The 22,581-nt window shown below is 42.2% G+C and overlaps 1 protein-coding gene across 2 annotated transcripts in view; it reads right to left on the bottom strand.

Annotated features, from left to right (window-relative positions):
• Positions 1-22,581, bottom strand: part of LOC137321725 (visinin-like protein 1) — a 138,455-nt gene that overhangs the window by 4,463 nt on the left and 111,411 nt on the right. For both annotated transcript variants that reach the window (XM_067984304.1, XM_067984305.1), the window contains one exon: positions 3,671-3,886. In XM_067984304.1, coding sequence (XP_067840405.1) covers positions 3,671-3,886 — 216 coding nt within the window. The remainder of the gene's footprint in view (positions 1-3,670; positions 3,887-22,581) is intronic.

The following is a 22,581-nucleotide window of genomic DNA, read 5'->3' as shown; positions in this document are numbered from 1 at the left end:
TCTTATGTACAGATTAAGTACGGCAAATTGCCAGAACCCTGCGCCGTCAGAAAAAGGCAAGTTGGATATATGGAGAAAGAGGGATGCATGAGCAGGGCACACTCCAAATGAGGACTGCAACTTGTCAAAGCTATTGTGTTCAGTTCAACTGTTGGCAGTGTAAGTTAGTATGACAGTGAATCAGGAAAAACTCTTGGAACGTCATTTCAGGTTTCCCAATAGACCTGCAGGTCAGTGAGAGATATTCTGGGAACAATTGATGCTTCTGGATCTCAAAAAATATCAATAGAGTCTTAAAGCTTGGTTTCCGAGCGTAGTTGGTTTTGCTATGAACACTGTACGGCTGATTTTAACTTCGGACAGATAAGGGGTGGGTGGAGCATGCCAGCCAGCCGCCCGTTGTTGCTTGTGGTAGGCCCGAGCCTCATTTACATGTTGGTGGCAAGCTGCGGGCACTAGCAGGTATTCTGTGAGAAATCAGCCGGCTCCCGCACTGAGCCCGATGACAATCATAGCCTGGGAGATGGAGGCGATCCCGGAGAGACCTCAGATAGGCCTACAGAGAGTCGGAGGTTTTATGTGAGCCTGCTGCTGCTCCTCCTGGCCCATCAAATAAATTAAACATTGCCTGGGCCGTCTTTTGAGCAGCCTCCAACAGTCCCTTTAAGGACTGATGGCTAGGCCCTGCACACCAGGTACAAATGGGCAAAGCGTGCATGGCCCATGATTTGCCCATTTGTACCTCGAAATTCCAATTGGGGTCCTATATACAACATAGGACCAACATTGGCATGTTACAAGTGGTCTCCGGCCTGAAACAGGCAGGCGTTCTGGCCACCCATCTCAGGACCCTACCCAAGATGGCAGCAGCCAGAGTGCCAGTGTAAACAGGCCAGTAAGTGACCGAATACCATTTTCAGGCCGCTACTACCCTGCTTACGCTGGGCAGAAAGAGTTAAAATTGGCCCTAGTGAAGTGTTTATTTACTAGAGGAAAGCAGGTGTAAGGCTTTACCCAGGCCCATGGATTGCTCTGCTCAGGGCAGCCCAATTCCTGGTAAGGGTCCTTAAACAGGCATCAGGCCCCTCATTAGCACCTGTAAGGGACCTAATGCCTGTCGCCCCAGACCCTTGAAAAATGGCCCAACCCAATTTTGTTGCACCCCAAAATTGTTCCTTTTTGCATCCGTTTTACGCCTGCAAAACAGGTACAACGAAGAACAATTTATATCCCATGGTTTCATGAAATCTCCACTATAACAGATTTAATCTTGATACAAATATTCATAAAGCCTGTTTCTAAAGTTTAAATCTAGAATAACAGATGCTGGAGAGGGTGTTATGAATCGTTAACACTGTTGATTTCTGACAGTCTTAATCATGACAGTGAAATTTGACTTGTTTATGAATTTCAACAGGATATTGAGGTAGAATTAAATTATTTAGTTTCACACTATCATTTTAGATACAGCTTGCAAGGTGGAGCATTAATATCCTGTGACATGGACTGGTGGAATTCAAGCTCACACCTCCTTTCCCTTCACACACACTGTTCCCTTTCTAAACCTGGTTGTTTGGGAAAGGGCCAAGTGGAAGCCAGTCACTTTCCCACGGGGAGAGAGAGAAAATAGAGGATGAGTCACTCTCTTGCACCTCCCAGCAGGTGAATTTAGAATACTAGAACAAATCATAGGCTTACTTTGCCTGCTGTAGGTTGTGTATAATGTTGAGAGAAAAGGAAAGAGAAAATATGAATACTTAAGGGTCTAATAGTGGCAATAGTGAAGGTTTTTCTTTCCGTGAAGGGAAGAATTCAGAGTAATCTGCTGGTGTTCTTCTACCACCTGAACTTTTGTCGTCATGTATAAAAGCCAATTTTGCAATCCCGGTAAAATGAAGGTAGAAGGAATAGGATATCAAATGTGCACTGAGCTGACTGAACAGCATTTTTGGGATTCATCTCATTTGAATGATTAGCATAAACTCCCTGCACAGATCTGGCCTTGCGCTGAGAGCTAGTCTATTGGGGAATGTGGAGAATCTGGCTACCAGTTCAAATTTAAAGGGATGTGCACCTTAAAGGTAAGTGGCCTCATATGAGGGCACATATTATTTCAGCCTTTTTGAAAGTCAAAATTGATTTTAAATATTTGTTAGCTTTTGCCAAGGCCATGGGAGTAGAGGACAAAGATTTTCAACTGTCATTTTTCACCTAAAAAATGGGCCATTGGAAAAGGCCTGAAACAGGCTGCTTAAATATGCAAATTGGGGTCCTATGTCCATTGTAGTACCCTGATTGCAATTTTCAGGTACAAATGGGCTCCACCTATTTGTACCAAGCACTGAGCCACCTAACCAGCAGTCCTTATAGGGACTACTGGTAGCCGCTCAAAAAACAGCTCAGGATACACAATTTTTCTTCTGGTGAGCCCCGGAGGAGCACTTCTATTTCTCCTGGACTCCCATGAAAGTCCAGCGTGCTGCTGGCCCATTCAAGGCTCCCCCATCCCCTCCCCCACCCCCCAACCAGACCTGCCAGCTAGCTCAGCATGGGAGCCAGCCTATTTCCTGCCGTCCCACAACCGGTGCACAGCAGTAGGGCACCCACAGCTCATTGGTGGCATGTTAATGAGGCCCGGGACTCAAAATGAGGCACGTCCGCTCCACCATCTTCACTCCCATTTTAGGCGTTGCTTGCAAATCAGCCCAAAGCAGTCAGGTAAAAGGAAACCCAAATGTGGAGGCACAATACAGAATCTGTGAACATGTAACGATGCAGCATAGGAACATAGGAATTGCTAGTCGAGAAAAGACCAAGGTCCATCTAGTTTAACTTCTACCATCCTGGTAGTCGCACAATACAACGATAATGGAGTTGTTGATTAATCATAGCAATCAATCTCTCCATTAGTTTACAACAGATCCAGAAACAACACAAGGAAAACCCCAATGGTTGATTTTCTGTTAGTGGATGTGCTACTGCAAGGAGGTTTTGTCCTGTTTGGCACGCATGCCCAGGGGACAGCAGTACACTATGTCGGTCAGGTATTTCAATAATCTTATGGAGCCTGGGAACAGAAGCCGGAGAAGATGCCACATGGCTGGGTGTTGTAGAACGGAATCTCACCTGCCAGAAGCCCATATCAGAACTTCAAGTGAGCTCACATTATTTTCTGATCATTAGGTCAAAAAAAACATCAACAGCGATCAACTGAATTTCTGCGATGTGCAGCCGGCGGGCAAGGCTCCTTGCCCAAAGCACAAAGTCAAAACATTACCCCAATAATGCCAACTCAGTATTCACGAAAGGGTAGAATTACATTGTGATCTCCATGCTGACATATGATATTGTCAAGGGGTTGAAAAATCATATAATCATTCTTTTTTTTATTTTTCTACTGTAGATTGGTGAAACATTTGATATTTAATGTATATTATAAACAGTAACAGTGCTGTTTCCCTATTTTAAAAACATTTTTTCTAAACATCTTATATACCTAATTGAAAGTCATAATTTTTATGTTCAAACCATTTATTTGAGGTAGGTACATTTTTATTTAAACTGCAGAAGAAAGTGGCTGCTCTAGCTGCTTTGTATTTGATCTAAAATAGGTGATTGTATAGGTTAGCGGTTATTAAAGAGCAGAACTTATGGATGCATTTTTCCTTACCTCTATGATCTCCAACATTTCCACTCTTGTTATTTTACCATCACCATCTAAATCATACATATTGAAAGCCCAGTTTAGCTTCTGTTCAAAGCTGCCTCTTGAAGTAATAGAGAGAGCGCAAATAAACTCTCTGAAGTCGATTGTCCCATCACCGTTTTTATCAAAGGTTCTGAAAGCATGTTGAGCAAACTTGGATGCATCTCCGTAAGGGAAAAACTGTAGAGAAAAAGAGTGCATACATTAAATAAAGAATTCAAATTAGAATTATTTTTTGATCGTTACGCTCCATGTAGCATGAATAAAGTAGCCAACTCACTAGAAGACTTGTCCTAAGAAATTTTAGATCATAATCTAATATTGTTCATCACACCCTAACCAGAGTTCCTTCTATATACTTATAAACAATAATTGAATTAAGGTCTGTGTCAATGACATGTGCCCTTCAATTCAAAGGATTGTCAACCAACTTTTGTCGATTCTTGGTGAGAAGTAGGCTCTATTTGCATTATTTTGTTGACCCTATGAATATTAAGCTTTAGAAATTTAAATAAGTTAAAAATACTTGCTCTGCTCATTATCATTCAGGAAGTATGCTCACACAGCCATTGATCTGAACCCTCTCTAGTTTTATACAATTGTACTACCTGTTTTCATCTCTACTTCTAACCAGAAATTCAAGAGCTTTATACAAGAATGTTTGGAAAGGAAATAGGGTACAAGTGCAAGGATGAACAATTGTCCAGAAGTCAGCAAATGCGGCAAACTTCAGTGGCACAGTCCAGCCCAGTAAGTGGATCCTACAAATAAAAGTGGTCTCCATGATCTCTGAGAAAGAAGGTCCTCCATATTCAGATTGTCAGTAATTTTACTACTCAATTACTATACAGCAGAAATGTGGTTTGAGCCAATGAGGGCTCTTTTCGTAGTATTACCATCATATGTCATTTTCCAACATGTTTACTAGTAAATACATACCAGTCCTGAACTGAAAATATCAATTTGGCTGATTATTAGAGTAGCATCGTGATATTTTAAACCCACTTCTAAAATCAAATTTTTGAACCAAGTTTTGTTACTGCCAAAAGACCGAACTCAATAGGGAAGATTTTCTGTATAGTAGATTAGACTACCAACGGGATTTGTGCAAGTGCAGACCAGGAAAATGGGCAGTATTTCCTCCCCGTCCCCAGTGGAATCTTATCGCGACTTATTTTCTGTTCAAGCTGCACATCCAACTACTTCAATCCTGTTCATTTTGAGTGGAAGCCTAATTATACATACAGCCAGCATGTTAATGAGGACCTTTAGCAGGACCATTAAAATCTGTGATTATAATGAAACATTAAAAGAAAGTTGATAAGAGTCCTAATTTAAAGGGACAGAAGGATAAAAGGTAATTAATTTTTATTCCCGGTTTAGTATTGGTTAGCTAATATTTAATGTGGAGGGTAACTTTCCAACTTCGTATTCCTGGCGGGGAGCCTTGTCTGCCGGAAGCATATTTTAGAAATTTGAACGGACGCTGGAATATGAAGTCAGAAAACTTCTTATCAATGTATTTTTCAGCCAATGTTTGCTATATAATTTTTTCTAATTAATAGTTGGTGGGTATTGGTGTAATTTTTTTCATTCCAGCTACCATTTTGTGTATTTTTCATGACACAAAGGGAATGCTTATGTAATGAGAAAAGTAACATAATCATTGTTACCAATGTCACAAAGAAACTTCCTGTATAGCAACTTGTCATGTTTTTAGATGTTTTCTTGGGTTCAGTATCAACCGCTCCTATAAGTGGACCTCATGTTCCCTATAATTCGGAGCCTGCCTTAACCTGCCCAATATTTAGGTAAATAATAGTGAGACCCAAGGATCATAACAGAGAACCCCTACATTGTATAGTGTCTTACTGGAATGCATCAAGTGCTAACAGGTGATTCTCCTCTTTTCAAAAAGCAGACTTAAAATACATTCTTACCAGACCAAGATACAAGCTCTGATCCAACAAATTGTTTTATTTAAATAATACAGGTATAAGTACTGTATATGGTATGCAACAGTGAATCATATGCTCCAACTAACTATTCGGTATATAAAATAATAAAGACACCATTCTGCTTCTCACTAAACATTGGGGCTGAAATTTCTGGGATGGAAGAGGACACAACTCAGATGGATCACTAGCAGAGTTCCAGGAATTTGGGGCGGAACACAAATCCGCCAGGTATCTGCCCTGTTTAGGCTGCATCCTAAATTTTGATTGGTGGGGGGTGGGGGGGTGGGGGGTTGGGCAATTCCTCCGCCTACCAGTCATCCTGGAGGATGAAGATAACCCTCGGATCCTGTTCTCTACAAACAACTGCCACCTTAAACCCCTTTCCCATGCCCTCTCCACCCTCACCTCTAATAACAAGTATGAAGAGCTCATAGATTTATTCATCACCAAGATAGAGAGAATACATTCAGCCGCTTCTGCACCTCCCCCCTTCCCCACTAAGCCAAATGACCCTCCAGTCCCCCTACCAGTTTTGTCCTAACATTCTGGGCCCGATTTTAAACCCTCCCCCACCCTGGCCTGGTTCTACATAGAACATCTCCAATACTTCTCTAGGAGTTTCTGAAGATCTTCCACAGTAGGTTTCTTTGATATGCAAGTTTATTCGTTTCTTCCTCTCTAAATAGTTTAAAATAAAGTTTTGGTACTTTTCGTGTAGTTTAAAAAAAATGAGTTGACATTATTGGTCTCATAGAAGATCTTTGCATTGGATGTCTCTCACAATCAAAATAGAAGAGCTCAGCCAGCAGGTGTCAACTCTGGGTGCAGGACAGAAGTAATGGGGATCAATCTGACACATTCCAATGATATACTCACTTAACTCACCATACCCATTATACCCGTGAAATATAGCTGAATTCAGGAAAGATCAATGCATTTAAAGTTGAAGTACCTATCTTTTTATAAGCAATACAGTCCCCTGTTATTCTTAAGGTTTACAATTCAGAGAAGAAGAGAAATCTTAAACTAGAGTATGTGTGATCATCTCATACATTTTTTATTCTTTGAGATTTTTAATCCTTTCATTCTACATTTAAAGAAGAACTTCCTTAAGGATACGTATTCTCAAATTGTAAAACTGCATTCATTAAGTGATGGGGGTGATGGCAGAAGTGTTTACTTCTTCCCAAGTCTCTCCCACATGGTAAGATTCTTAAATTTATAACCTTCACGTGATTCAGACCTGACACTTTTATTTGCACCTCCATATTCATAACGCCATAACACATCCCACATATCTTGAGTTCAAACTTTTGCACAGGGCAGGACCTGTGAACTGAAGTAAATCTTCAGCACAAATTCACTGTTGAATAATACAGAAACATAATATATTTTGAACATTTGAAAGTTAATCAAGGTGAGTGTTGGGCAATAAATCAGCAGCTGAGTCTTTTTCCATCCTGTACTTTCCTATGTTCTAAAAACATCAGGACAAGTATATGGATCAGATATGTATTCTATTTTTGCGTCACCTAGGAACTCAATAAGACTGAAGAAACATGTCCAGTTGTGATTGTTAAAGGGTTGTTTCATTTTATTTAGAATTATGATTGAGTTAAAAAGTCATTCATCCACAAAAGCAGGTTTTCTGTGATTCTAAACAAAACTGCTTGTAACAAGAAATTCAGATAGATTACCCAGAAACTCCAGAAATGGTGTTTATTATGGGCCAAAAATTGCTGGGATTATAATGGCGCATTAACGGCTCTCGCCAATATTGATTCAAAAAAATCCAGCAATTTGCATAGTAAAAGAGATACGCCATGAGTTGCGATTCTCCACAAATTACTGGATGATTTGTGCCACTCCGCGGTTAGCCTTGCCAAAGCCGACAAAAGTCCTTTCTCGTTGTGAGGCTCCCCATTGAACATAATGGCGATCGTGAAATTGCTGGATCTATGACATTAGTACGATTTATTCCTGCCGCACCCATTTAGGCTGGTAATGTCATAGAGCCTCACTCCAGTAGGTAGTGAATGGTTCCTAAAAGTTTTTTATTTTTATCTGTCTTGGCAATCTTTTGTGCCTGAATTGCCATCCACATTCCTGTTAGTGTCGGAAGGCAATAATTTTCGGGTGCAAAGCTGTTTTGACACTCAGAAATGCAAATTAGATAGATTTCTTTCAGAAAATAACATTTTGGGATACAGTATATGAGCAATTTGAGACATGACGTAGAATGTGTGGCATCCTTGGGATGAAAAAGGTGACTTTAGACCTATGGTTCCCAAATTTTTCCACCAGTGGGGATTTCCTCGTTTCATTTCTGGGTCTGTTGTAGAATGATTGATAGAGATTGATTGCTATGATTAGTTAACAATTCTATTATCACCATTGACATTGCACTATATTTGCACCGCAAATTGCTGGAATGTCGATCCGATAACAATGCAGCAATGTCGATGTAGCATCTGGGACCTGATGAACGTCGTGCCTATTATGCGACTACCAGGATGGTAGAAGGCGAACTAGATGGATCTTGGCCTTTTTTTTTGTCCAGCAATTCCTATATTTCTATGAGAGCAGTGCAATGGTGTACCCACTGGATGTTCCATTTTAAAAAAATTTATTTGTTCATGGGATGTGGGCGTCGCTGGCGAGGCCAGCATTTATTGCCCATCCCTAATTGCCCTTGAGAAGGTGGTGGTGAGCCGCCTTCTTGAACCGCTGCAGTCCGTGTGGTGAAGGTTCTCCCACAGTGCTGTTAGGAAGGAAGTTCCAGGATTTTGACCCAGCAACGATGAAGGAATGGCGATATATTTCCAAGCTGGGATGGTATGTGACTTGGAGGGGAACGTGCAGGTGGTGTTGTTCCCATGTGCCTGCTGCCCTTGTCCTTCCAGGTGGTAGAGGTCGCAGGTTAGGGAGGTGCTGTCGAAGAAGCCTTGGCGAGTTGCTGCAGTGCATCCTGTGAATGGTACACACTGCAGCCACAGTGTGCCAGTGGTGAAGGGAGTGAATGTTTAGGGTGGTGGATGGGGTGCCAATCAAGCGGGCTGCTTTATCTTGGATGGTGTTGAGTTTCTCGAGTGTTGTTGGAGCTGCACTCATCCAGGCAAGTGGAGAGTATTCCATCACACTCCTGACTTGTGCCTTGTAGATGGTGGAGAGGCTTTGGGGAGTCAGGAGGTGAGTCACTCGCCGCAGAATACCCAGTCTCTGACCTGCTCTTGTAGCCACAGTATTAATGTGGCTGGTCCAGTTAAGTTTCTGGTCAATGGTGACTCCCAGGATATTGATGGTGGGGGATTTGGCGATGGTAATGCCGTTGAATGTCAAGGGGAGGTGGTTAGACTCTCTCTTGTTGGAGATGGTCATTGCCTGGCACTTGTCTGGCACGAATGTTACTTGCCACTTATCAGCCCAAGTCTGGATGTTGTCCAGGTCTTGCTGCATGTGGGCATGGACTGCTTCATTATTTGAGGGGTTGCGAACGGAACTGAACACTGTGCAATCATCAGCAAACATCCCTATTTCTAACCTTATGTTGGAGGGAAGGTCATTGATGAAGCAGCTGAAGATGGTTGGGCCCAGGACACTGCCCTGAGGAACTCCTGCAGCAATGTCCTGGGGCTGAGATGATTGGCCTCCAACAACCACAACCATCTTCCTTTGTGCTAGGTATGACTCCAGCCACTGGAGAGTTTTCCCCCTGATTCCCATTGACTTTAATTGTTCCTGGTCATGATGGACGGGGCCGCTGGTTCTATACTTCATGTGTCAAGAATGTTTGAACATTTCGCACACCCAACTTGCCATTCATTTATTAACTGACAATGTCGTCTTCTACTACTTGTTCTTTTAAATTGTTTTCTTACTTTCCGTTCTGTCTCTTTTTTCACTCTTTCTTAATCCACTTTCCTTATTTATCTTTCTGTCTCTAATTTGACTCTAATTCAGCCTATTTCCTTCTCTGTCATCCACTCTGTTTCTCTATCCTTTTCTTTCATTGGTTAAGGAGATAAGCCATTGGGTTCAACGTTCATCAGGTCCCAGGTATGATATTGACATCGCTGTGCCATTATCCTATCAATATTCCAGAAATTTGCAGCGCAAATATAGTGCAATGTCAATGGTGAACTAAAATGTCCAACTAATGTCATTCGCCGTGAGATCTGCCAATGCAGCAATTTCTGGCTCGTTGTTTCCGTCGTTCAGAGGTGTAAATACAAATTATTTTCCATGAATTTCAGTTTTCTTTTTTCTCATTTATAATTGAAAAATGTGTTTATACTGTAGGAGTAATGAATGATTGCAATCTGTCTGCAACAAGAAAAGACTCGAATAGAATTTTAGGCACAGCTGTAAAGTAGAAAGAGAATTTAAAAACCGGCAATAGATGCATTTCATAGTCAGCAGAGAGAACAAGTGGCCATGTTGAGGCCGTTACCATCCCATTAACGCCTGGGGAAGGCAGTAAAAAATCGACTGCTTCTGTTAATTACTCCTTATGGCTTCTGTTGCCTTTCGGACTATTTGCTCTCAAGTGTTTTAGAAATGACTTCAATTATAAAAAGACATATTTTTATCCTTACCAAACAAAACTGTCTTAGAAAATCCATCAATTGAGTGATTTTATAGCTATTAGCAGGCAGTATCTAGATTAAGAACCTGTCAAACTAGCACTCTCTCTTAATTTTGTTTTCTTATTAGATTGCATAACTAGATGTATCTGGATATATCTGTAAAGAAAATGAAGAGGCTGATGTTATAAAAATTTGAACCTAGCGGTTTCTAGGAGCACAAAAAGATGAGGAAATGATACTATGGTACCAAAAGGGCAATTAGAGACTTCCTATCCGAAAGCATACTTCAACAACAATGGTTTAGCAAGTGATGGGCCTAGAAATTAGTTTGCATCAACGAGTTTCTAAGATACTCTATTTGGAAACTAGTTATGTGGAAAGAACTGAAACAGGTTACACAAATCACACTGCTGAGTTTATTCTTCTACATGGCTACCTAATTCATTACAAACCTAACCAAGTAATTCATTATTCTCCAGGCAGGGTAGTTTCCATTATAAATTCATGCTTCTAGGAAGTGTTAGGGTAATGTTGGCACTTTTGCATTTACACAGGCCCTATGCAAGAGTAAAAGGTTTTCAGACTGAGCCCTTTCCATCACACCAAACATTCAGATACCATTTTAGGAGCTCATTTATTAATAAATCAAATAATGAGCTTTAGTTTTTTTTAAAAATTGCCTTACTCATGAAAATACATTTTATCAATTGGGCAAAGCAGTCACCATACCCTGATTTGGACATCAAACAAAGAAAAATACATTAAACAAGACGTGGTCCTTTTTGAGTCCTGTATGGTGAACCGTGATGTTCCTAAATAAAAATTTACGTTGGAGGCTGTGGTTGTCTGCCATATTTGGTAGATGTAGAGTGTAATACACCTTCTCTGCTTAACCTTCACTGATTTAGAAGTCATCTGAGTTTTCTTATCAGTTGAACATGCTCATGAGACAAAGGTTGACTATGTGCTTGCTGCATTCTAATTTCTACAGGAAATTGCATGCTTTTCATAATACCAAAAAAAAGTCCTCAAATCCACAGGTTCAGAGGACCCGAAATTACAGTATGCTAATGGACGTGACTGTTTAGTGCATTCATCTGAAATATCTCCCTGCCGTTTTAGCACAGTTGGGTTAGGAACATAGGAACAGGCGTAGGCCATTCAGCCCCTCGAGTCTGTTCCGCCATTCAATGAGATCATGGCTGATCTGTGTACTAACTCCATTCATCCGCCTTGGCTCCATATCCATTAATACTCTCAGCTAGTAAAAATCTATTGATCTCAGATTTAAATTGATTATTTGAGCTAGGATCTGCTGCTTTTTGTGAGAGAGAATGCCACACTTCTATCACCCTTTGCTTGAAGAAGTGTTTCCTAACTTCGCTTCTGAATGGCCTGGCTTAGATTTTAAGATTATGTCCCATTGTCCCCACCTGTGGAAAATGTTTCTCTCTTCCCTATCAATTCCTTTTAAAACCCTAAAAACCTCAATCAAATCACCCCTTAATCTTCCATGTTCCAGACAATACTAACCCAGTTCATGTTATCTCTCCTCATAATCTAACCCTTGGAGCCCTGGTAATATTCTGGTGAATCTGCGCTGCACACTTTCCAAGGCCTATATATCCTTTCTAAGGTGAGGTGCCCAGAACTAATTGTACACAGTACTCCAGATGTGGTCTAACTAGGGCTTTGTATAGCTGTAGAAAAACATCCTCTTTATATTCTAGCCCTCTAGTTATAAAGGGTAACATTCCATTGGACCTTCTGATTATTTTTTGTACCTGACTACTACATTTTGGTGATCTGTGTACATGACCCCTAAATCTCTTTGTACCTCCACTGTTCCTAGCTTTTCACCATTTAAAAAATACTCGGAAATATCCTTTTCTGATCCAAAATGGATGACCTCACACTCACCTGCGTTGAAATCCATCTGCCACAGTTTTGCCCACTCACTTATAGAATCATAGACTGGTTACAGCACAGAAGGAGGCCATTCGGCCCATCGAGCCCATGCCAGCTCTTTGTAAGAACAATCCAGTTAATCCCATTCCCCTGCTCTTTTTCCATAGCCCTGCAAAATTTTTCCCTTCAGGTATTTATCCAATTCCTTTTTTAAAGCCACGATTGAATCTGCTTCCATCACCCTTTCAGGCAGTGCATTCCAGATCATAACTACTTGCTGCGTAAAAAAGGATTTCCTCATGTCGCCTCTCAACCTTCTCTGCTCCAAGGAGAACAACCCCAGCTTCTCCCGTCTGTCCACGTAAGTGAAGTCCCTCATCCCTGGAACCATTCTAGTAAATCTTTTCTGCACTCTCTCTAAGGCCTTCACATCCTTCCTACAGTGCGGTGCCCAGAATTGGAAACAATACTTCAGTTGTGCTCGATCCAGTGTTTTATAAAGGTTCAACATAACTTCCTTGTTTTTGTACTCTATGCCTCTATTTATAAAGCCCAGGATCTTGTATGCTTTTTTAACTGATTTCTCAACCTGTCCTGCCACCTTCAAACATTTGTGCACATATACCCCCAGGTCTCTCTGTTCCTGCACCCCTTTTAGAATTGTACCATTTAGTTTATATTGCCTCTCCTCGTTCGTCCTGCCAAAGTGTATCACTTCACAGTGCTCTGCATTAAATTCCATCTGCCACATGTCCGCCCATTCCACCAGCCTGTTTGTCCTCCTGCAGTCTATTACTATCTTCCTCACTGTCTACTACACATCCAAGTTTTGTGTCATCTGCAAATTTTGAAATTGTGCCCTGTACACCCAAGTCCAAGTCATTAATATATATCAAAAAAAGCAGTGGTCCCAGCACCGACCCCTGGGGAACACCACTGTACACTCCCTCCAGTCCGAAAAACAACAGTTCACCACTATTTTCTGTTTCCTGTCACTTAGCCAATTTCTTATCCATGCTGCCACTGTCTCTTTTATTCCATGGGGCTCAATTTTGCTGACAAGCCTATTATGTGAAACTTTATCAAGTGCCTTTTGAAAGTCCATATACACATCAACCGCATTGCTCACATGAACCCTCTCTGTTACCTCATCAAAAAACTCAATCAAGTTAGTTAAACACGATTTGCCTTTAACAAATCCGTGCTGGTTTGCCTTAATTAATCCACACTTGTCCAAGTGACTATTAATTTTGTCCTGGATAATCGTTTCTAAAAGTTTCCCCACCATTGAGGTTAAACTGACTGGCCTGTAGTTGCTGAATTGATCCTTACTCCCTTTTTTGAACAAGGGTATAACATTTGCAATTCTCCAGTCCTCTGGCACCACCCCCATATCTAAGGAGGACTGGAAGATTGTGGCCAGTACCTCTGCAATTTCCACCCTTAGCAACCTAGGATGCATCCCATCCGGACCGGGTGACTTATCTACTTTAAGTACAGCTAGCCTTTCTAGTACCTCCTCTTTATCAATTTTTAGCCCATCCAGTATCTCAACTACCTCCTCTTTTACTGTGACTTTGGCAGCATCTTCTTCCTTGGTAAAGACAGATGCAAAGTACTCATTTAGTATCTCAGCCATGCCCTCTGCCTCCATGCGTAGATCTCCTTTTTGGTCCCTAATCCAGCCCCACCCACTTCTCTTACTATCCGTTTACTATTTATATGCTTATAGAAGACTTTTGGATTCCCTTTTATGTTAGCCGCCAGTCTATTGTCATAATTTCTCTTTGACTCTCTTATTTCCTTTTTCACTTCTCCTCTGTACTTTCTATATTCAGCCTGGTTCTCACTTGTATTATCAACCTGACATCTGTCATACACCCCCTTTTTCTGCTTCATCTTACTCTCTATCTCTTACTTCATCTAGGGAGCTCTGACTTTGTTTGCCCTACCTTTCCCTCTTGTGGGAATGCACCTAGACTGTACCCGAACCATCTCCCCTTTAAAGGCCGCCCATTGTTCGATTTCAGTTTTGCCTGTCAATCTTTGATTCCAATTTACCCGGGCCAGATCTGTTCTCAACCCACTGAAATTGGCCCTCCTCCAATTAATTATTTTTACTCTAGAGTGCTCCTTGTCCTTTTCCATAACTAATCTAAACCTTATGATACTATGATCACTGTTCCCTAAACGTTCTCCCACTGACACTTGCTCCACTTGATCCACCTCATTCCCCAGAATCAGATCCAGCAATTCCTCCTTCCTCGTTTGTCCGGAAACACACTGATAAAGACAGTTCTCTTGAACACACTTCAGAAATTCCTCCCCCTCTTTGCCCTTTACACTATTACTATCCCAGTCTATATTAGGATAGTTGAAGTCCCCCATTATCACTACTCTATAGTTCTTGCACCTCTCTCTAATTGCCCTGCAAATTTGCATCTCTATATCCTTCCCTCTAATTGGTGGCCTATAGAATACACCCAGTAGTGGCACCTCTATTATATCTTGACTCTAACCAAATAGATTCTGTCCTTGACCCCTCAAGGACATCCTCTCTTTCCAGCACTACAATATTCTCCTTAATCATTACTGCCACCACCCCCCCCCAACCCCCCCAAACTCTTTTCTTTCCTTCCCTATCTTTCCTGAACACCTTGTATCCAGGAATATTTAGTATCCAATCCTGCTCTTTTTTTGAGCCAGGTCTCCGTTATCATCACTACATCATATTCCCATGTGACTATTTGCGCCTGCAGCTCACCAGCTTTATTTACCATACTTCGTGCATTTACACACGTGCACTCCAAACCTATCTTAGACCTTCTCGTATTCTCTCTTAGTCTGACCCCACCTAATACTGTACTATTTCTTACTCTAGTTCTATCTGTCTCTCTCAATCCTTTGTGCAACTTGTTTCTCCTTTCTAATTTTACATCCTGGTGCCCACCCTCCTGCCAAATTAGTTTAAAACCTCCCCGTGAGGACATTGGTCCTAGCTTTGTCGAGGTGCAACCCGTCCGTCTTGAACAAGACCCAATGCCCCAAGAATATGAAGCCCTCCCTCTTGCACCATGTCTCTAGCCACGCATTAACCTGCCTTATCTTCCTATTTCTGTACTCACAAGCACGTGGCACTGGGAGTAATCCAGAGATTATTACCTTTGAGGTCCTGCTTTTTAACTTCCTCCCTAGCTCCTGAAACTCTAACTGCAGGACCTCATCCCTTTTCTTTCCTGTGTCATTGGTACCCACATGGACCACGACTTCTGGCTGTTCCCCTTCCCTCCGCAGAATGTTTTGCACCCTCTCTGTGATGTCCTTTACCCTGGCACCAGTGAGGCAACACACCATGTGGGACTTATGTTGACACCTGTCTGTCCCCCTGACTATCGAATCCCCTATGACTACCGTATTTCTACACTTCACTGTGCCCCCTGTGCAGTCCTTTGCCCCATGGTGCCATGTTCAGGACTGCATTCCTTTGAGGTGTCATCACCCTCACTGGCATACCGGTTTGAGTGTGCCATACACCCAGAAGATTCCTGCACTGCCTGCCTCTTCCTACCCTTTTGGATGGCCACCCACTTACTATCCTGAACTCTCTGTGACTGTGGGGTGACCACCTTCTGGAACCATACGATCCAGGAAACCTTCAGTCTCCCTTGTGCTCTGCAGTGACTCCAGCTGCCCCTCAAGCTTAGAAACCTTCAGCTTGAACTCGAACAACTGGAGGCATTTCCTGCACACGTGGCCTTAATCTATCAATGTCTCTTTGTAATTTTATCCTCCCGTCTACACTACTTACTATGCCACCAATCTTTGTGTTATCGGCAAACTTGAATATATGGTTCTCTATTGTGTTATCTAAGCCATTAATAAATATAGTGGATAGTTGAGGTCCCAGCACAGATCCTGTGGGACATCACTAGTCACTTTCTTCCAATTCAAGTACATACCCATTTTCTCTACTCTCTGTTTTCTACCGCCTAACCAATCTCCTAACCTGGTCAATAATTTGCATTCAATTCCATGAGCTTTAATTTTAGCTAACGGTCTCTTATGTGGAACATTATCAAATGCCTTCTGAAAGTCCATATAAGCTACATCCATTGACATTCCCGTGTCTACTACTATAGTTACTTCCTCAAAAAATTCAATTAGGTTTGTTAGACATGACCTACCCTTTTCAAATCCATGTTGGCTCTCTCTAATCAGCTCAAATTTCTCTAAGGGCTCAGTCACCCTGTGCTTAATTATAGTTTCCAATAACTTCCCCACAATAGATCTTAGACTAACAGGTCTATAATTTTTTGGTTTCTCTCTCTCACCTTTCTTAAATAAGAACTTTCTTAAATAAATTCAGAACAGATCTAGCAGCTCAAAACTGGGCATCCATGAGGGTGCTATGGGCCATCAGTAGCAGAACTGTATTTCAGCACAATCTGTAACCTCATGGCCTGGCATATTCCTCACTCTACCATTACCAACAAGCCAGGGGATCAACTCTGGTTCAATGAGGAGTGTAGAAGAGCATGCCAGGAGCAGCACCAGGCGTACCTAAAAATGAGATGCCAATCTGGTGAAGCTACAACACAGGACTGCATGCATGCTAAACAGCGGAAGCAACATGCAATAGACAGAGCTAAGCAATTCCACAACCAACGGATCAGATCAAAGCTCTGCAGTCCTGCCACATCCAGTCGAGAATGGTGGTGGACAATTAAACAGCTAATGGGAGGAGGAGGCTCCATGAACATTCCCATCCTTAATGATGGCAGAGTCCAGCATGTGAGTGCAAAAGACAAGGCTGAAGCGTTTGCAACTATCTTCAGTCAGAAGTGCCGAATGGTTGATTCATCTCGGTCTCCTCCTGATATCCCAACCATCACAGAAACCAGTCTTCAGCCAATTCGATTCACTCCATGTGATATCAAGAAATGGCTGAGTGCACTGGATTCAGCAAAGGCTATGGGCCCCGTCAACATCCCGGCTGTAGTGCTGAAGACTTGTGCTCCATAACTAACCGTGCCTCTAGCAAAGCTGTTCCAGTACAGCTACAACACTGGCATCTACCTGACAATGTAGAAAATTGCCCAGGTATGTTCTGTCCACAAAATGCAGGACAAATCCAATCCGGCCAATTACCGCCCCATCAGCCTACTCTCAATCATCAGCAAAGTGATGGAAGGTGTCATCGACAGTGCTATCAAGTGGCACTTATTCACCAATAACCTGCTCACCGATGCTCAGTTTGGGACCACTCGGCTCCAGAACTCATTACAGCCTTGGTCCAAACATGGACAAAAGAGCTGAATTTCAGAGGTGAGGTGAGAGTGACTGCCCTTGACATCAAGGCAGCATTTGACCAAGTGTGGCACCAAGGAGCCCCAGTAAAATCGAAGTCAATGGGAATCAGGGGGAAAACTCTCCAGTGGCTGGAGTCGTACCTAGCACAAAGGAAAGTGGTAGTGGTTGTTGGAGGCCAATCATCTCAGCCCCAGGACATTGCTGCAGGAGTTCCTCAGGACAGCGTCCTAGGCCCAACCATCTTCAGCTGCTTTATCAATGACCTTCCCTCCATCACAAGGTCAGAAATGGGGATGTTCGCTGATGATTGCACAGTGTTCAGTTCCATTCGCAACCCCTCAGATAATGAAGCAGTCCGTGCCCGCAATTAGCAAGACCTGGACAACATCCAGGCTTGGGCTGATAAATGGCAAGTAACATTCACGCCAGACAAGTGCCAGGCAATGACCATCTCCAACAAGAGAGAGATTAACCACCTCCTCGTGACATTCAACGGCATTACCATTGCCGAATACCCCACCATCAACATCCTGGGTGTCACCGTTGACCAGAAACTTAACTGGACCAGCCAGACTGTGGCTACAAAAGCAGGTCAGAGGCTGGGTATTCTGTGGTGAGTGGCTCACCCCCTGACTCCCCAAAGCCTTTCCACCATCTACAAGGCACAAGTCAGGGGTGTGATAGAATACTCTCCACTTGCCTGGATGAGTGCAGCTCCAACAACACTCAAGAAGCTCGACACCATCCAGGACAAAGCAGCCTGTTTAATTGGCACACTATCCACCACCCTAAACGTTCACTCCCTTCATCACTGGCGCACCGTGGCTGCAGTGTGTACCATCTACAGGATGCACTGCAGCAACTCACCAAGGCTTCTTCGACAGCACCTCTCAAACCTGCGACCTCTACCACCTAGAAGGACAAGGGCAGCAGGCACATGGGAACAACACCTCCTGCAAGTTGCCCTCCAAGTCACACACCATCCCGACTTGGAAATATATCGGCGTTCCTTCATCGTCGCTGGGTCAAAATCCTGGAATTCCCTTCATAACAGCACTGTGGGAAAACCTTCACCATACAGACTGCAGCATCTCAAAAAGACGGCTCATCACCACCTTCTCAAGGGCAATTAGGGATGGGCAATAAATGCCGGCCTTGCCAGTGACGCCCACATCCCATGAATGAATAAAAAAAATAATGGAGTTACATTTGACATTTTCCAATCTAAAGAGACAATTCCTGAATCGAGAGAGCTTTGGAAGATTATGGCTCAAGTATCTGCAATTTCCTCACCTACTTCCTTTAAAACCCTGAGGTGGAAATCATCAGGTCCTGGGGATTTGTCAGTCTTTAAGGCCATTATTTTTTCCATTACTGTTTTCTTGCTCACGTTAACTTGAGTGAGTTCCAGTCCTTGATTCATTATTAGTTTCCCAGGAATGTCAGGTGTATTATCCTCTTCCTCTTCTATGAAGACTGACACAAAGTGATTATTCATTTCCTTATATTCATTTGCAATATTGTCTGCATCTGTTTTTAAAGGGCCCACATTATCCTTGACTACCCTTTTCCTTGTTGTAATAATTGTAAGATCTTTTTGTATTAATCTTGATATCCCTTGCAAGTTTCTTTTCATATTCCCTTTTTGCAGCTCTTACTATTTTTTGTCTTCCTTTATATCTCTCCTAGTCCCCTGGATCTACACTATTCTTTGCACTTTTGTATTCTCTTTCCTTTAGTTTTGTTATCTCTCACCTCTTTTGTTGACCATCGCTGTTTTATTTGGTAATTAGAGCTCTTGCCCCTTAGGAGCCTGTATTAAGCTAAATTCTGTTTTGAACACCTCCCACTGTTCATCTGTAGTTTTATTCGATAACAGTTTTGGCTAGTTTGCTGTTGTCAGTCTCGGTCTCATCCTGTTAAATTGGGCTTACCAAAATCTAGAATCTTAGTAGCTGTGTTACATTTCTTCTTTTCAAACCTAACATTGAATTCGGGGAAAGGACGGGGCAATGGGCCTAGCTGGATTGCTCATGCATAGAGCTGGCGCGGATTCGATGGGCCGAATGGCCTCCTTCTGTGCTGTAACCTTCTATAATTCTATAATTTTATGATTCCATGAATTTGATCATATTATGATTACTGTTAGATTATTAACTAACAGTAAGGGAACATTTATCGAAGTCTGGCTCATTACTAAATCTAATTCAAAAACCTCTTGTTGGTTCTAGAACATATTGCTCCAGAATATTACCTTGAATGTACTGAAGAAATTCACTACCTTTCTGACTTGAGCTACTCTGCTGTTCCCAATCTATATCAAGATTAAAACAATTTTGCTTTTGCTACAAGCCTCACTCTAACCTCTGAATGAATACATTCTGCCACTTCATTGCTGCTATCAGGAGCCCTGTAGACAATTTGAAGTCCTCTCTTATTCCTCAATTCTAACAATAGAGTCGCCACTGATTTGTTTCCTTTACCTATATCCTCTTTTACTAATGTTGTAATAGTATCTTTGATCAATAAGGTTACCCCTCCTCCTCTTCCAATTTCCCTATCCTTTCTAAAGACCTTATAACCTGGAATATTTAACTCCCAATCATGACCAGCTTGCAGCCATGTCTCAGTAATGGCCACCATGTTATCCCCTCATAGCTGCATTTGAACCTCTAATTCACTCAATTTATTTCTTATACTCTGTGCATTAATATATAAAATTCTTATTTGGGCAAGAGACCCTAACCTGTCCTGCCCTGATGCTGTCTTTTTCACACCGTTAAACTTAACACATTTCTTATTTGTCACTTCTGCTTTAACTGCTTCAGTTATTTTAGTATTCCCTTCACCTGGAGTATTTTTATCACTGTTTGTGACCTGAACTCTGCTCTTATCCCTTTATTTTATATATGAACTATCATTTTTACTATTGTTTCTGACTGCGCCCTCTCCCCCATTTATTAGTTTAAAGTCCTTTTCACCACCCTATTTATCCTTTCTGCTAGGACCTTGGTCCCAGCCCGGTTCAGATGATACAGCTCACTTACGTCCCAGTACTGGTGCCAGTGTCCCATGAAATGGAACCCCACCACTCCTTTAGCCATGTGTTCACTTTCCTGATTGGTTTGTCCCTATGCCAATTTGCACGTGGCTCGGGTAATAATCCTGACATTATTACCCTTAAGTTCCTGCTTTTTAAATTTAGCTCCTAACTCCTGAGACTGCCTTTGCAGGACCTCCTCCCTTTTCTTCCCAATGTCATTGTTCCCGACATGGACCACGACAACTGGATCTTCCCCCTCCATTTCCAAATTCGTTTCCAGCCACATTGAGATATTGCTTACCCTGGCACCAAGTAGGCAACTCACCCTTGGGACTCTCAATTGTGGCTGCAGAGGATGCCATCAATCCCCCTAATTATTGAATCCCCTACAACTATTACATTCTATTCTGCTCCTCCCCCCTTTAGACACCCCTCTGCTCCACGGTGCCAGTGTCAGCATTGTGGCTGTCCTCCCCACGGTCTTTCCCCTTATCCTCACAGGTATCAAGTACATTGTACCTGCTGGATAGGACCAGTGTCTGTGGGATCTCCTCCACTATCTCCCCTCGGTTCCCCCCTATCCTGCTGACTGACAGTCACACTCTCCCCTTCTTGCACTTATGCTTTCCTGAGATGTGACTATACTCTGGAGAAATTCCTCCCCCTCCCTTATGTGTCGGAGTGTCTCTAACTCAAGGACAATGAACTGGAGTGTCTCAAGGCAGAGACATTTCCTGCAGGTGTGGCAATCCGGGACAGTCTCACTGTCCACAAGCTCCACATATCACAGTCCCAACACATAGCCTGCACTGCCATTTCTAGTTTTTAGAGTCATAGAGTCATAGAGTTATACAGCACGGATAGAGGCCCTTCGGCCCATCGTGTCCGCGCTGGCCATCAGCCCTGTCTACTCTAATCCCATATTCCAGCATTTGGTCCGTAGCCTTGTATGCTATGGCATTTCAAGTGCTCATCCAAATGCTTCTTGAATGTTGTGAGGGTTCCTGCCTCCACAACCCTTTCAGGCAGTGAGTTCCAGACTCCAACCACCCTCTGGGTGAAAAAGTTCTTTCTCAAATCCCCTCTAAACCTCCCGCCTTTTACCTTGAATCTATGTCCCCTTGTTATAGAACCCTCAACGAAGGGAAAAAGCTCCTTAGTATCCATCCTATCTGTGCCCCTCATAATTTTGTACACCTCAATCATGTCCCCCCTCAGCCTCCTCTGCTCCAAGGAAAACAAACCCAATCTTCCCAGTCTCTCTTCATAGCTGAAGCGCTCCAGCCCTGGTAACATCCTGGTGAATCTCCTCTGCACCCTCTCCAAAGCGATCACATCCTCTGCACCCTCTCCAAAGCGATCACACTAATAAATAAACAATTTTTGTTTATTTATTAGTAGTAATTTACTTCTAGATATAACAGAATTACTTGAGATCTAGATTATATTTAGTAGATGGATTTAGCTTGATTTCAGGTTAATCTGTAACTAATTAGTCTTGTTTTTTGTTTATTAACTTCTTCATTTTAGTATCCCCTTAACTCCTATTTATTTATATATACCAGGTTTTTATTTAATACGATTCGGATTCCTTTAATGTTGGCATCCTCTATTTAGTTAATTTAAATTTTATCCCCTTAAATCTAATTAATTATTCTGATTGATTGATTTATTTATTTACTGTTGCCCCTTGGTTTAAATTACTTAGCACCTCCTTCCCCCTCTACACCAAATTCCCAATCTCACCAAATTCCTATTTTCACTCTGTTTAGCAAGCCACTCCGTTTAATGGATTCAGCCAACTCTCACCAAGCTCTGTGCTCACCAGGGTTAACACCTGGTCTAAAATAACAGATAGGGATATTTCAAGTGAACGTGTTAAGACTGCCTATAAGATCACAACATATCAGTTTAAACTTTTACAACATTATTCAATTCTGACACGACATTCCACAGATGGCATGTTCTGAGTCACAGTAGCACAGGAACCATTGTATTCTGCAAAATACTTATCCTTATAACCTTCAGTCTTGTTTATAAACAGATATATAGCAATATTATTTTTAAAGA

Source organism: Heptranchias perlo, chromosome 5 (genome assembly GCF_035084215.1).
Source record: "Heptranchias perlo isolate sHepPer1 chromosome 5, sHepPer1.hap1, whole genome shotgun sequence".
Lineage (NCBI taxonomy): Eukaryota > Metazoa > Chordata > Chondrichthyes > Hexanchiformes > Hexanchidae > Heptranchias > Heptranchias perlo.
Note: the sequence above shows the minus strand (reverse complement) of the source record. Positions and strands in the feature narration are given on the sequence as shown.